The sequence below is a fragment of the Phycodurus eques genome, chromosome 7 (assembly GCF_024500275.1).
Source record: "Phycodurus eques isolate BA_2022a chromosome 7, UOR_Pequ_1.1, whole genome shotgun sequence".
NCBI classification, from domain to species: domain Eukaryota; kingdom Metazoa; phylum Chordata; class Actinopteri; order Syngnathiformes; family Syngnathidae; genus Phycodurus; species Phycodurus eques.
In genome coordinates, this window is record NC_084531.1 from 23,449,501 (window position 1) to 23,466,135 (window position 16,635).

At 43.4% G+C, this 16,635-nt stretch overlaps 1 protein-coding gene across 3 annotated transcripts in view; it reads right to left on the reverse strand.

Moving 5' to 3' along the window:
- The window catches only part of LOC133404802 (rho guanine nucleotide exchange factor 17-like), a 60,533-nt gene extending 44,527 nt beyond the window's left edge, over window positions 1-16,006 (reverse strand). For all 3 annotated transcript variants that reach the window (XR_009768869.1, XM_061681120.1, XM_061681119.1), the window contains exon 1: window positions 10,649-16,006. Coding sequence is in view for 2 of the 3 variants with exons in the window: in XM_061681120.1 (XP_061537104.1) it covers window positions 10,649-15,709 (5,061 nt within the window). In the remaining variant the exon portion in view is untranslated. The remainder of the gene's footprint in view (window positions 1-10,648) is intronic.
- Window positions 16,007-16,635: the final 629 nt, after the last annotated feature.

Genomic DNA, 16,635 nt, shown 5'->3' on the forward strand with positions numbered 1-16,635 from the left:
ACCTCATCACAGCTTAAAACACTTGTGCTGTAACATCAAGTAGTAACAACTGGCAACCTAATACACATGACAACTTTTGCTTCAAGGGCTTCACAAAAAAAAAAGGAAGGACGGAAAAAGTTAAAGGAGCGGGGGCAAAGGGAATACAGTCCATCATTTGAATTCACTGTTAAAACAAAGAAACGAGAAGAAGCTAAACCTCAGTTTCTCTCACTTTCAATCACACCAACACCATGCGTCCACACACATTTTTCTCTCTGTGAAGTTAAGGTCAGCATTCCTTCAGGCTGATTCACACTTCAATGAAGATTCATCCTTGAATCAAATGTTTTATCTAAGCAAGTAGAAGCCAGGAGGACGCAACCAACCAAAGCTCACTTGAGATGTAAAATGAAATGACTCCAACTTTTTGAAAGATTGCACCAAAACGACGCTAACAGGTTAACGTAATGACGGCCTCATCATTGAGCAGCCAAAATCAGCTGTACAGGAAGAACGTGAAACAATGCATTCACTCATGAATGTGCATCTGAGCTTTGAGGTGATGACTTGACACTGCATCACAGACACACGCACACAAACACGCCACCTGCCTGAGAGGCTGTTTCAAGCTTAGTTGTCTTCCAATCACTCTCCTCCTCTCCCTGCGCTTTTATCCGCGATCCCACCAGCCATTCCTGTACAGCACTGCGAGACTTCCAGCGTCTCCCGTTCCAGCTTTCGCGAGCGTTTCTCAACTGGCAGCTAGAGCATGATCCAAAGCGGCGCACTGATGCCATAGGACGGGCGATGGAGCGAGTGACAGGGAGAGTTGGAGGAAAGAATTGGAGAAAGAGAATGAAAGACGTAATTCTACTGTCATGTTTAAGTAGATGACAAAAGACAAGTGACAGAAATGAACTGAAGTATACAGTGTCTGTGTGTGTGGGGGGGGCACCCTCCAATGATGCTACAGTTGCACTATTGTGTGAATGACTTTGTGACGCAGTCAACACAATACATTTACATAAAATGATCATTATTAGTGTATCTGAACTAGCTAACTATGACTTTATCAATGTTTCTTGTGGTCTTCTAAAGTCAGACTGCTATTGTGATGTACACTATCAAGCTGCATAGTACACTTGAAAAAGTAAATTGAAATAGCATTGGAATCTGCCATTGTACAACCCCAATTCCAATGAAGTTGGGATGTTGTTAAACAAATAAAAACAGAATACAATGATTTGCAAATCATGTTCGACTTATATTTAATTGAATACACTACAAAGACAAGCTATTTAATGTTTAAACTGATCAACTTTATTGTTTTTAGCAAATAATCATTAACTTGGAATTTTATGGCTGCAACATGTTCCAAAAATGCTGGGACAGGGTCGTGTTTACCACTATGTTGCATCACCTTTTCTTTTAACAGCATCCAATAAACATTTGGGAACTGAGGACACAAATTGTTGAAGTTTTGTAAGTGGAATTCTTTCCCATTCTTGCTTGATGTACAGCTTCAGCTGTTCAACAGTCCGGGGTCTCCGTTGTCGTATTTTAAACTTCATAATGCGCTACACATTTTCCATGGGAGACAGGTCTGGACTGCAGGCAGGCCAGTCTAGTACCCGCACTCTTTTACTACGAAGACACGCTGTTGTAACACGTGCAGAATGTGGTTTGGCATTGTCTTGCTGAAATAAGCAGAGGCGTCCATGAAAAAGACGTTGCTTGGATGGCAGCATATGTTTCTCCAAAACATGTATGTACCTTTCAGTATTAATGGTGCCTTCATAAATGTGTAAGTTACCCATGCCATTGCCACTAACACAGCCCCATACCATCACAGATGCTGGCTTTTGAACTTTGCGTCCATAACAGTCTGGATGGTTCTTTTCCTCTTTGGCCCGGAGGACACGACGTCCACAATTTCCAAAAACAATTTGAAATGTGGACTTGTTGGACCACAGAACACTTTTCCACTTTGCATCAGTCCATCTTAGATGAGCTCGGGCCCAGAGAAGCCGGCGGCATTTCTGGGTGTTGTTGATAAATGCCTTTTGCTTTGCATAGTAGAGTTTCAAGTTGCACTTCCAGATGTAGCGCCGAACTGTATTTACTGACATTGGTTTTCTGAAGTGTTCCTGAGCCCATGTGGTGATATCCTTTACACATTGATGTCGGTTTTTGATGCAGTACCGCCTGAGGGATCGAAGGTCACGGGCATTCAATGTTGGTTTTCGGCCTTGCCGCTTACATGCAGTGATTTCTCCAGATTCTCTGAACCTTTTGACGTTAGTATGGACAGTAGATGATGTAATCCCTAAATTCCTTGCAATTGTACGTTGAGGAACATTGTCCTTAAACTGTTCGACCATTTTCTCACACATTTGTTCACAAGATGAACCTCGCCCCATCTTTGCTTGTGAATGACTGAGCAATTCAGGGACGCTCCTTTTATACCCAATCATGGCACCCACCTGTTCCCACTTAGCCTGTTCACCTGTGGGATGTTCCAAACAGGTGTTTGATGAGCATTCCTCAACTTTCTCTGTCTTTTTTGCCACCTGTCCCAGCTTTTTTGGAACGTATTGCAGCCATAAAATTCTAAGTTAATGATTATTTGCTAAAAACAATAAAGTTTATCAGTTTGAACATGAAATACATTGTCTTTGTAGTGTATTCAATTAAATATAGGTTGAACATGATTTGCAAATCATTGTATTCCGTTTGTATTTATGTTTAACACAACGTCCCAACTTCATTGGAATTGGGGTTGTATGTTTATTGAGAGGTGAGCGAGCCACAAGGGAAACATTTGAATTCAACAAATGAGCTTCTTCTACACAAGAATTTCTTGTGTATAATCCATCTGTATTTAATCTGCCTCTTCCAGGCTCGAATGAATGCCATTATTTGTGTTTTTATAGCATTATAAAAGAGTGTGGCTGATGTGGCCCGCTCTAAGAGAACCGCACTGTATCATCTAATATTTTCTCTCTCTTGGGTAGCTGTATATGGTTTTGTAATAAAAGTATTGTACTAGTACTCTGTAGACTGTACATGAGTAGTAAGAGCTATTCGTGTAACCGTTGCAGTGTCATAATCCGCAAGCAACAATTATGTCGACGAGCGAGTTGTCTTGGTGGAGGCATTTGAAATAAATTCCAAGAAATATTTCGTAAAACCAATTTTGGACACTAAGAAGTGCAGTTTTGCTTTCATGGGAATCTTTCTGTTGGTGGCTGAAAGTGAAGATTAACTGAAAAATGGATGAAAAACTTACTTTTAAACAGGTGGAATTCTCATTTATGTTAGCCCTGTCTAGGAATGTACACTATGGTCAGATCATTGTAAAATATAGATAGCAGCAACATTTTATGGCACATGAAATACAGTATTTTGAAGAAATCATTTCATCTCGTGTAACTCAAGTTCTGCATTTCCTGATCCATAGAAGGAGGAACTGACATTATGATTCTAGGAGGTGGATGGTTCCAACAATACCATAATGACAAACGTTGAAAATGTATTCCTGTATCTGAACCCTCATTCTGATCCTCCCCCAAAAAGTAATGTGTTCTTCCTCGTCTTGCACCATCCATCTACAGAGGTTTGTGGAAAGTGTTTTGTATTTTGTGTGTAATCTTGAAGTGTACTTATAATGTAATCATCCCATTTAATATAAGTCAAAATAACTGCTGTGAGAAAGGGTCATTAAAAAAAAAAGCTTTTGTACTTTTTGTGTATTCATATAAAACAACATCTAAATATAGCGTGTAATGTGGATTTGAGATGGAAATGAATTGGAATGGAAGAAAATCCATAAATTACAGTCATGCGTCATTTTACATTGCAAACAGTACGCAAGAGACAGAGGTTTGCTGTGCACTGACCCCATTTTCTGATTAATGTGAAACTGGAATCCATCTATTTCACACCAGCACACCGTTTAGAATGTATGCTGAAATATGTGCTCCCAAAAGAGCTGAGATAGCAGCTGGAGAGCTGGAAAGTGCTGTTGAAAATGCTGTTTCAGAGGAGACTTTCCTTACATAAGCAAAGTGCTCTGTAATTACACAGGGTGGATCCACACTCTGAGCCAGTTAGAGCAAGACCGACGAGAGGAAAGCGGCCGGGACGGACACATGATGAGGGCATGCCAATATTATTCAAATGTTCAAGGAGCTGAACTTCCCCGGCTTTAGGCTGGCAAGACTTCAAAATCCTTAGAAGGGGCTGCCCTTAGAACGGAAAGTTCAAGAAAGAATATTACAACGGTCACCAACCAAAAGGCCTCCAGAGCTCTTTTCCCACAGACGTTTTGCCTCGCTTTGAGAAACCAGATGGCGTGTCATTCTGTATGTGTTCACGGACGCTGCATGGCAGTCGGCTTTGCATTCTTTCTAGAAATACTCACATGACCTCTTATTACACGAACTAGACCTCAAAGATGGACCTAACTACTGCAGATGACAGGGTGTATACATCAGAGATCTTTTTTTAATTGCAACTGAAAGATCTTGACCCAGCTCCTATCAGTATCCTGGTCACTAAGGTTCTCATCGAGCTATAATCCTGCTGAGTTCAAAGAATTTATCCAGTAGTTTGATCAAAACCCTTCAAAAAGGAGCCTCCTTTTTTCTTATCAGGAAAAAAGTAACAGGTGGTATCACAAGGTGGCTGCAATTACCTTCACTATATACATTATCACAACCTGCGTAGCAGACATGGCATCTGTTAAGCTGTAATTTACAGTGTCATGTAAAAAGAAAGTGGTGCTTTATGTAGCGCTGAGAATTCTGGAGCAGTACCTGCTAGACGTTTGCCAAACAGTGACCAGAAATGACTGGAAAAAAAACTTAACTAACTAAAGAATGACCTGATGTCTGTTGACGACAAGTGAGGAGCCTTGAATTATTATTCAAAATTATTAGAAAATAACACAGAATCATTCCAATAGTATGCCTTTACCCCAAGAGACTCAATCACCCACTATATGGGTAAACAGCGTATAAAAACAATGAATTCAGGTGTTAATTTTTTTTAATAGGCTTTGCTTTTCTCAACAGCAAAATTAAAGTATACTATATGGGTATAAGCAGGCATACACTGTACAGCTTTGCATGTCTCACACAAAAGATGCAGAAAACAACATCTATTATAGCTGAAAAGTTCAGAGTCAGAGAAATCCTCTCAGAGTACCTCTCAACCCAAATTAACACAATATGAAATAATCATCCTTATTTGTAATAAGGTGGACAAGTTATCTGGCTAAATAAATCAAATATATTTTAAAATAATTGAAAAAAAAATAATGCGTACTGCATCCATATTCCTGTCATTGCTGGCTCTGTGGAAAAGTCGCCATAAGCCCTTAGAGTTTGCGGTTTCAGATATCCTAGTAGGTGTGTGTACAGGTATGATTGAGCCCTATAAATCCTACCTGACAATAGGAAAGGTGAAAAGGAAAAATCGTGAATGACTCGTGTTGTCTGTGTGATTTGCTGTTAGATCAGATTCCAGACGCTGGAATTTAATAAGGGCATATCCGACAGTAAGTGTGTGCTGTAGTTGTCCTGGTATGTAGCCTACTTGCTTTCAAAATAGAATTGCCCGATTGTAAAGACATGGCACCGCTCCAATTCTCCATTTAACACACATTCTTCACGATAAGAATGTGTATACGTCCTCAAGAGTTGTAAGGATTTATAGACAATTCTGCGAGGAGACTGCAAGCTTGAATGTCGACCCTTTTAGTAGGAGGGGACACACACACACACACACACACACACACACACAACAGTTAGATACCATCCATCTATTTTCTATAGTGCAGGTCCACATTAGGCTCACGAGTGAGCTGGAACCTATCCCAGCTGACAGCCAATCACAGCAGTCATATAGCTCCTGTAAGAAATGACGTCAGTCATAATAAACTCAGACCCCTATCACAATACTTGATGAATCCCTCATTAAATCATCAGTGACAAACACTCTCAATCAGTAGAGCACATAATATTTATGCTGCGCCTGTCCCAAAAGCAACACCCTCTTGGTCCATCTCAACACACTCTTAGCCCATCTATTCCCTTCTTCCTCCAACAAATGAAAATTGCCGCTATCACGCAATTCTATAAACAGAACTATGAAGGTACAACACTTGCTGTTCCTCTTCTCCATGACTACGTCTAGAGGGAGAGCAACAAATTAGCCGAGGGGGAGGCATTTGTTTTCATGCTGGGTGGTCTGATTTATATTTAAAAAAAAAAAAAAAAAAAAAAAAAAAGTCAATCTTGATTCCAGAGAAATCAACACCAGACCTTCAGAGCAGGTCCAAAAGGATGTGGAGCTCTGCTTCTTCTCCTCATTTCCTCAGTTCCTCATTACCTCATTCTTCATTAGAACCACAACCAGCATAATTTTCATACTTGCCCTTGCCCCCACATTAGAAACTGTGGTTGGAATGGATGAACACGTCTAAGATGTCCTCATTCCAATGTGACAGGAAGAACTGAACTGACAGACATTAGTTCACTATTTATGGTCAATGCAACACAACACCAACACCATCTTCCCTCCTTTCCATTTATTATGACATATTACTTCCTTTTAAGAACATCTTTGACAACGACGGACCAATTGAGCTTAAAAAAAAAAAAAAAAAAAAAGTCAACATACATGGTGTATGTTGACTTTTTTTTTTCTCCAACGCATTGCACTATTTGTGCAATGCGTTGGAGGGGATATCGATCAATGTAGTCCGAGGACCTTCACCAGCTCATTCTAGATTTAATAAGGGTATACCGTGAACGTTCAACGCTCTAGTCACACACGGATCGCTGAGTCTCTCTTCCGCACGTCTCCATGTAAAACTATTTGCGCCACTTTTGAACAAAATGAAAGAAGCAGTCCTGATGACACAGGACTGAAGTCGGCTGTGGTGACGCCCACACCAGCGCATGACGTTCCATTTTAAAGGCGCTGGGGGTGCGCTGGTCCACGAAATTACCAAAACCAGGTCTAGAATACCTCCTCCCACAATTATGCCAAGCACAGCGCTGGATTTGCACTCGTCACAAAAATAGCGCCCTATACAGTATGTTAAAATCTGCATCGTGAGAGTTAAAGGCTGAATAACGATATTAAAAGAAACACTGTGAGACTCTTTACATTGGTGGACTTTTTTGTTTGTTTTTTTAAGAAGAAGGAAAAAAAATGCTTCACAGTTCGAAGATTTGGGATTCAAATCCAGGCTGTGAGTACTCTGGCATCCACCCACATTCCAAAAACAAGCATGCTAGATTCATCCAAGAAGCTAAATTGCCCATAGGTGTGAATGTGAATGGTTGTTTGTCTATACTGTATGTGCCCTGTGAGTGACTCGCGACCAGTCCAGGGTGCACCCGGCCTCTTGCCTAAAGTCAGTTGGGATAGGCCACAGCTCACCTGCAACCCTAACGTGGATAAATGGTATCAAAGAAATATGCCTGGATTGATGAATGAAAACTAATTTGCAGATTAAATTGCCAGAGCATCTGGGAGTGCTCTAACCACTGACCTCAGGGTTGTTGTAGTTGTCAAGGGCAACAGAAATACAATGGTGAACTGAATAAAATGCAAATTATACACACTACAATATAAAACTAACAAAACAAACAAGGGGTGTAAATTTGACTAGATTTCCTTGACTGACTATTGGAAAAATGAACAATTAATCAATTTTTGCATTGCTTAAATTTTGTTAACGGTATAAGATAATCTCTTGATGTTCTACCCATGTTTCAATCCTAAAGGCCTTCTGGGCAGAATACCGAACCCCAGATGAGTTACCTCAGCATGAATGTAGCTGAACTTTCCATAGATGATGTTGGCTCTTCTTTTAACCGCAAATGAAGTGCAACCGAATCAACATCACCTCTGCTAGGTGCAGCCAAGTAATGAACTCCATTTTACCTCGACTGCTTCAAGATTCAGCCGCAATCAGTTATTCCACTATTCAATTAATACACCCAATAAACTAAACCCAATAAATGGAATTACTCATCACGTCACGCAAAAGTAGTCCAAATAATGTGTGAATAGCACAATGACCAAAACACAGAACAATGCAAGCTTTCCTTGTTTTTGTATGGACATAGCCCAAGGAAATCTGATGAATTTTAACAAACCATTATATTTATTGATGAAATATATTTTATTATTGTAATGTCTTTAAAGAAGGAGCTATACTGGCATATAAATAAGCCTGATCTTTCCCAATGCATTTTATGTTTAATCCCTGTCATATAATACAGCCTTTCAGAATCTCAAAATTAAATTTCGACATCCACACAGACCGCCAACTACGGCAAAACTCCAGGTAACATTATTCTGTTCAATACAACACTGACATGGATCCAGGACTTCAGAACATTCTGTAACATTATCCCACTGCTTAAAAATACATTTCATTTTTTTAATTACTATTAGTTAATTGATTATTAATTTTCCTCATAGTCGATCAAGCAAAATGTTGTCAAATGATCAGCCCACCTTGTAAATTAGCATTACGCAGCACTTTTTGCATTAAACACCCCATCTGTCACCGTGGTTATTAGGATATTCCTTTTGACCAGACCCCGTTGCTGTGGTTCAGTGGAAATGTGTACAGTCACGCTTCAGCGCCTCATCCCGCACCCTCCTTCCCCTCCATTCTCATTCTTCAGCTCTGTCGGTTCTATTCCCCACTCCTTTAGCCAGCAAACTTTTCCTCTGAACTCTCTTTTCCTCCCACCCCCCATCTCCATACCTGATATTTTGGGTTGGTTTGCTTACACCAAGACAAATGATCTCACTTCACTGCTATGTTCCAGAAAGTTTCAGAGTGAGAGGGGGAGTGGAAAAGGGAGAATCTTTACAGCATGACCAATGAAGTAAGGAGGATGTCACGAAAAAGCAGAGCTAAAATTATTTTGGGGGGAATGATGAACTAAAGGTTATGAAAAGAGGTGTAAACACAAGGAGGAAAAGGCAGCAACAGTTGAAGAACATAGTTCCATTCACCACAAGCAACGACAATAAACAAACTTCTTCTCCCCTCATTGGTTTTCATCTTTCATATACTGTAGCTTGTCTGTGCTCTTTTATGGCTTGCCAAAGTTATTGTTAAATTCAGTCCAAAACTCTCACTCACACATACTTACTCAGAAGAAGCGCAGCAGAGCACTGCTTTAAACAGCATGTTGGGAACAAGGCACTGATATATTCCAGACTAACAACATGCACACAGACCAGACCAAACAGAACACACACACGCAGGCACGCACACACGTATGCACGCACACACATGCCAGCACTATTGGCCATCATCAAACACTTCTATAACCACAACAACTTCCTATTTTCCTAAAGCTTCTTCCTGCAGGCTGAGGTCACTCACCAACTACTGCTTCTGTCACTACTGTAACAACAGTGGATGAGAAAAGTAACCAAAGAGTCAGCAACTGATGATTTTTTTGGGTCAAAAAATACAAAGTCAATATCCAGACACAAATACACACTCGTAAGACACTTCAGTCACAATCTATTGAAAGCCAATACAAGAACTGTAGCCAGAATTCTGCTTTACAAAGATAATAATGTTTTGATTGACACTGACAACGGGTTTACTGTATTACTGTTGTTGTACTTTGCGGCTGTGTAGAACTGAAAGTGTGTTCCTAATATGCTGATGCTCTTATCATATAGCTAAGGTAATTAAAACACCAAACGATGCAGTGCCTTCCTAAACCACTGTAAATTACAAGCAGAAACAATAAACATTGATAGCTTCTTAGTTTCACGTCAAAACAGTGCTGAATTTTTGATACTGCTCTTCTATGAGATGTCATTAGAGAGCGTACATTGTGCCAAATAACAAAACCATAGAAACCAAGAATAGTGGATGAAATATAGCGTGGTAACGGGATATAAATGGCAAAATTACATAATAAAATGTCATCACATGACATTAAGACATCACAAGAGAAAGAAATACAGTTCATTTTTGCATCCACATTATACTGAGATTGTATTCTGACTCGGCACATTTGCACAGTGCTGCAAAATGATACAAACATTTAAACAGCACTGTACATCACGAATACTAAAAACACCTCTGTTCTGTACTAAATTACTCTTTGTGCCCTCTCTTCCTCTTTAGCAATGTAATCCATATTGGATGGAAGAAACAAAGGCAAACAGACACATGCACTTGACGGGCTTGGCCCACTCGCTAATGCCGTCTCTCTGACATTTGTTTAATCAGACCAATAACATCCTCTGATGTTTGTTGAACACAGCTCAGACGGTGATGGTTTCCCTAATGTAGTCTTGCAGATACACGCTTACACTAACCACATGAGGTGGAATTCACGGCACGACTTGTTAAAAGCACATACAGTGTTGTCAGCTGTAAGCATAAGAAAGCACCAACTGTTCCAGACAATATTATGGACTGTTTTAAGGCAATTATGTGACAAAGTATGTTTGTAACACTCTCTTTGTCAAAATAACAAACTATAATTAATTTCCTACCCTCTCTTTTATGTCTAAGCTTCTTGTCATGCCATTGCACAAACACAAACTTGCACATGTAAGTCAAAGGTATGCTACAACAAGAACAAAGTAAATGTGGACTTACCACGCGAGGCTTGGTCCTCTGGGGGGCTTGTGCAGATGGCGCATTTTCCAAACCCCTCTGTGGCACAGCTCCTGTAGTTTGACTGACAAAGATCTCGCTGGGTCCTTCCGATGAAGACACCGAACCTTCAGCCCCATCCCTACTCCCAGGGAGAGGACCTGGACTGTCTGCGTCTCTCTCAGGAGTGCCAATGTCGAGAATATATTTCGGGTTCACATCCTCCAGAGATGGGACCTTGTCTACTGGGGTCTTACTCGCGGCTGTTGAACTTCCAGTGGGTTGGTCTGAGAGACTGCTCCCTTTCTTGAGAGGCTGTGGTCGTGGAGGCGGCGAGATGGGTATGAATGTGGCAGGCTCGCTGGCATGTCTTACATGCTTGGGTCTGGTCTTTGATTTGGATGAGGGAAGAGGAGGCGTGAGCTCAGCTGTATCACGGGGAGTCTCTTGCTCCTCTAGTTCTGGGGGCTCAAGTGGGTCTTCGTGAGAAAAAAAATGAGCCAGCCTGTTTGGGCGCTTTCTCTGGGATCGGCGAACCATCCGAGGTGATAAAGCTTCAGCAAGCTTGAGGTCAAAATTAAACCTCCTTGTCTCCAATGCTTTCTTTTGCCCACCTTGATCTGTAACATTGTCCTCATAGTCACAATTGCCGGATTGGGAATGAGCCTTCTTGATGTCAGTATTGATACTTCCATGGTGACAATCATTTGACTGTGTGAATAAGTCCTCCTTAGTCTGCCCCTCTACCTCCCATGTTTTTTCTTTATGCTTATTCAGGATTGGCTCGCTGCTGGAAGGTGGGATCGCACCTGTCTGATCCAGCTCATTGATTGGTCCAGTGCTGCTGGACTGACCTTTAAACTGAGAGTCATTATGGGAAAGCAAACATGCATCACTACGTCGACTGGGGTCACTAAATGATTTCTTTTTAGGAGGTTTTCCATTGCCGTAACCGTCAGTCATCAGTCTGTCCATGGCTCCTGGCTCAGCAACAATGCTCCTGATTACCCCACTGTAGTCACCAACTACCTCTTCCCAGAGTCCGCCATCACTGTATACAGACAGGTCACTGGCCACACTTCCTTTGTGTTCTGAAAAGGTGGGTATAGCAGGGGACTCTGGTGGTCCTCCTCCTTTGAGAGCAAGAGATCCTAAAAGGTTGCTGTCAACAGAGGAAAAATTGTCTTCCTCTGCGACGGAAGAGCATCTTTGAGGCATTGGATCACTGAGGGAGCGATAGACTGTTGAATCCCCATTCCCATCAGCTGCTGCTGTTGAATCTGTGTTACTGTTACAACCCTCTGAGGCTGCGTTACTGTTATTAGGAGGGGAGAACTTGCGTCTTCGACGGACAGCACTGGGAGTATCAGGTGCTTCAAGGCCTTCTGGAATACCCGTCAATGCCAGCGGTACAGAACTGCTGTTGTTGGTTGCCTCATTGGTAGCGTCGACACAGTTGAGACCAACGATGGAGTCTGTGATAATGCCGTCACTCTCTTCCAGACAGGAGGGAGGTATGCTGACTTCATTCAGACGAATCGTACACCCAGTGTTGTTCTCCATCATTTCCTCTCTTTCCTTCTTAAGCCCTCTCTCTTCATGGAGCGCTGATTGTTTCCATATGGTGACAGGCTGCCCTAGTACATCCCTAGCAATGCATGACCCCAAATTAACCCCTCCTGACCCCAAGAAAGCCCTCTCGGAGTGGTCAGCGCGGCCAATCTCTGGCTCTGTTACAATCCCTTCATCTGTTAAACTAGACTCGTGGCCTGAAAGTTCATCCACAGAGCGGTCAAAGCACACGCTTTCCTCAGAGTCCCCCTTCAGTAACACCCTCGCGGTCTCTCTGTTCTGTCTCGTCACCTTCTCCTGGTGGTCTGTATCACTGTTGTTTAGCTTCTCCAGCTGCATACTTTGTTCATCCCTCTCTCTCTTCTCCCTCTCCCCATTCTCTCGCTCCCTCTCATGTTTATCTCTTTCCGTTGTGGTTTTAAACTCAGCCCATTTGTCTGTTCCTGCCTCACCTTCAATACGCATTCCTTTTCTCTTTTCTTCATCTGTTTTCTTGATCTTAAAACATTTATCCTCATTCACACTTGTCACATCAATATCATCATCTTCTCTGGTGCTCATCTGGCAGATATCCTGAATAACCTGTCTGGCTTCCTGCACATATCTTTCTTGCATTGGTGTTGGCATCACTTCCTCCTCGTCGTCATTATACCCATAATCCAAAAACCTTTGGCCTCTTCCAAGCCTAAAATCACCACCATCACTTTCTACTTCTCTGTCTGAGATGGAAACCCTGCCTCCATTCTTTTCGCTATCCAGGTCAAGCTGTTGCTCAGAAGTGCTTCTTTTGGTTGTACCACCTGCCAGGTAACACCGCACGGCTGTCGGGGATTTACCGGAATACGTGAAAGATTTTGCACGCCGCAGGGTAGCCGTCAAGTCTTTGAGTGACAAGCGACGACCAGAGGGCAACAAGGTCCCACCATGACTCTGCGGGCCCACTCCACATTTAATTTCCTCACTCGTTTTCCGCACCTTCAGCTCTGAAAAGTCTGATTTCAGGAAATGTAGCAGTGTCATTGTTTCTGTTGTGATATCAGGGTTGGACTTGGATATTCCATTTATAAAATCTGCGCTATCCCCAACAGTTGTTTGCTGTAATCTCACAGTCTCAGGTAATATTCCTTCTCTAGTAAGGACCCCAGAAGGGGACATGTCTACGGGCACAATCTTGGGGCGCGTTCGCACTTGGGTACGAGGGAAATTATCCCCGTGTCCAAAGCTAGGGGAACGGTACATGGTAAAATTCCCAGAGTATGTTTTACTCAGCATAGACGAGGAAGCATTTCGGGCAGTGGTGTCTCCACCGGTGTTCGAAAACTTGTTTGCTCCACAGTTGGTGCAGCTAGCTTGGTCCTCCACCTTCAGTGTCTCAGTGCTGGAATATCGGCTGCTATAACGGGAACCACCAGAACTGGAACCAAAAGGGGGGATGTTGACCTTTGCTACCCGAGAAACACCAGGAAGTGTTGTGGATGCCACAGGTGAAGAGATTCGCTCCCATTGCTGCTGCATCCTTGCTCTGTTACTATGAAAAGTGGATTCTCTTGCAGAGTGGCTCCGTGATACTCTTGGAACAAACTCTCCTCCTGTGGTCGCATGGCGGGGCCTATCCAAGCGCTCCATGGTCACGGACGGCTCACTGTCGATTTCGTCTGATTCGCTATCATGATCGTTATAATCATCACGGCCTGTCGCTAAAGCACCACCACAGAACCGCTTCTTCTTTCTCAGAGAGCGGCGCCGCACAGCCTCCTTACTGGATGAGCCAAAAGAACCAGGGTTCTCCTCCTCACTGCCCGAAGACCTCCCAATGCCCTTCGCATTCCACCGGCCATTTTTACTGCGTGACAAATAACCGCCACCTCGCTCTGTGACGCCCCTCTCTCCTCCACTGATGTCAAAAAAAGGATGCGAGGGACCAGTCCAGCCCGCACCTCCTCTTTTTCTCCCGCTATGCTCCTCCTCTTCGTCTCCAGAGCTAAACCTACAGCGTGAGCTACGCAAAGAGTCAACTCTGACAGGGGCTGAGGAGGGAGCTACAGTCGAGAAGGAGGTAAAGGCTTTATCTGGAGCACGGAGGGGGAATAAGGGGAGAGAGGCGGGAGCTGTAGAGGAGCTATGTGAGGAATGTAAACTATCCCTCGCCAGCCCGACCCCCTGACTAACCCTTCTCTCCCTCACTATCGGCTCCTGAAGAAAGGAGGCGCAGAAGGAGGCGTCCTGGCTCGCCGAACGGCTCTGAGAAGTAGTAGCAGAGGTCTGAAGGTCAGGGTGGGGGTCTGGGGTCAACTCGATCAGTGTGGGAGTTTTAGAGGCAGCCTCTGCCTCTGAGCCGGGGCTGTGAGATCTGAATGAAGATGAGTTACTTTTTTTATCACGGTAACCCTGACAACAAGTACGAATGCTACTGTTTTGGAACTTATTTTCACCAGAAATTGTTTCGTTCCAATAACCTGGTGTTTTTAAGTGTGCCTCCTCATCAAGTGCGTACTGCTGCTCATTGATTTTGGAATGCAAGTCCATAGTGTCACAAGGTGTCTGCTTGACAGCAGTGCTGTTTTGGCTCTGTCCTTCAACTAAGCTCCCCTCAGATGAACATGGACTTCTGGCTTCATTAACTGAGGAGTAAGATGACGGTTTGCTGTTTTTATCCAAAAACGGGCCACGCTCAGGGTTGCTCTGCTGGCCAAAATCGCCTTTAGCAGCCTGTTTGAAATTGTCACAAGTGTGGCCTTGCTTTTGTCTCTCATCAAAAAGCTGTCTTATTTTGGTCACACTGGGCCATTTATCAGAGTTCAGGGGAAGAAATTCACTGCAGTGATAAGTTCTGTGAGCTTTTTTATAAGGTCCATTAATCTTGACATCCTCTTCATCGTTGACAATATAAGTCTTTGGGTGATCAGATGCGGAAAAAGAAATGTTCTTACCACAGTTGTCGGTTGTTAACGGTGCACAAGTCCACCTTTGACTTCTTTTCTCAGAGTCCGACACAGAAACAGAATCCGTGGCGGAGTTAAACTTGTGCACTTTGTCCAGGAAAGACCTGTTGTCCGGCAAGATTGCTGCACCGCCGTCCTGGTGCAAAGACAGTCGAGACAGAGAGCTGCTCCTCCTGACGCGAGGAAGCGTTCTGCTCTCACGCGGCGCTGCTGCACCGTCTCCCGGCCGGGCGTTGTGGGTCCTCTCGCCGCCGCCGCCGCTGCCGCTGCTGCTGAATTTCTCGGTGAGCTGGCGGATAGAGGGAGAAATGGAGGAGAGAGGGGCGGAGGAGGCTTTCTTTGGCTGTGCGGTCGCGGCAGTTGCGGTGGCGGAGATTTTGGAAACTTTTCTTGACGCGCTGACGTGACGCCGCTCTGGCCGGCTGGGCTCCAGAGGAAGAGAGCCGCCGGCTGCCTCCGAATCCTCACTTCTGTCGGCGCCCCACGACCCCAACTTTTTCAAAGACACGCTGCGGTTCGCCGGTGCACTCCTATTGTGTCTCTCTGCCATTGTTCATAGTTGTCTTTGTCGTACGTCACGCCGCATCCTTATTTTTAATCAAAAGCCATTCGCACCTTGTAGCAACAACTTTTACCAAAGTCTCAAACACGCAGGTCGCTCCTCTGTTGTTAAAACTCACATGTTGGCGATTCCACAGACGAACTTTGTTGAAGTGCTCGCCAACGCTCCATTGTTGGCTAAAACGTGGGCCCATAAAGCAGGTCAAGCTCGCATCTCTCTGCTCATTCCCAAAACTGTTTGTGGATTCCCTATTTTGGCATGATTTGAATTTCCGTGACTTGTCTTGTTTCTGTTTTTTTTTTTTTTTTTTTTTTTGTGCATGTTAATGCCTGAGATAGGGCAAGAGGGAGTGGGCGGGACTAGGGGGATAGGGGCAGTCATACCCCCCTCGGGAACTAGAGAGGAAACCCCCCTCTCTTTTTGATAAGAGGAGACTGATACTGTGCACTGAATGGATATACTGCAGTCACTGCAGAAGCATTGCTCGAATTGGTAGTCCACGCCTGTTTCATTTTTTGCATCATTTAACAGTGAACATTTTCACTTTCTCGAAGGTGAAAGTGTTGAATTGCCAGCATCCAGGAATCCTTTACACTCCTACACAATAAGGCCTCTGTGGTGCTTCCCTTATAAAGTAGTCTACTTTACGTGTCCTCTTGTTCTGAGGGGGGAATTACACAGTAACATGGGGAAACTTTGACCACAGCTCCCTCGAGAGGATAATTGAAAATATTACAGATAGAGTCTTTAAAGTAAGGGGAGGGCAAATTTTTGAAGGCCACATTTTGTTTTTAAAGCGAAACGTTGGCCTGTTCATCTGTAGAAAAAAAAAATGCATGTAAAATTTATATTTAAAAATGTAGTTAGATGAGTTGAATGTCTGTAAATGTACAACCCCAATTCCAATGAAGTTG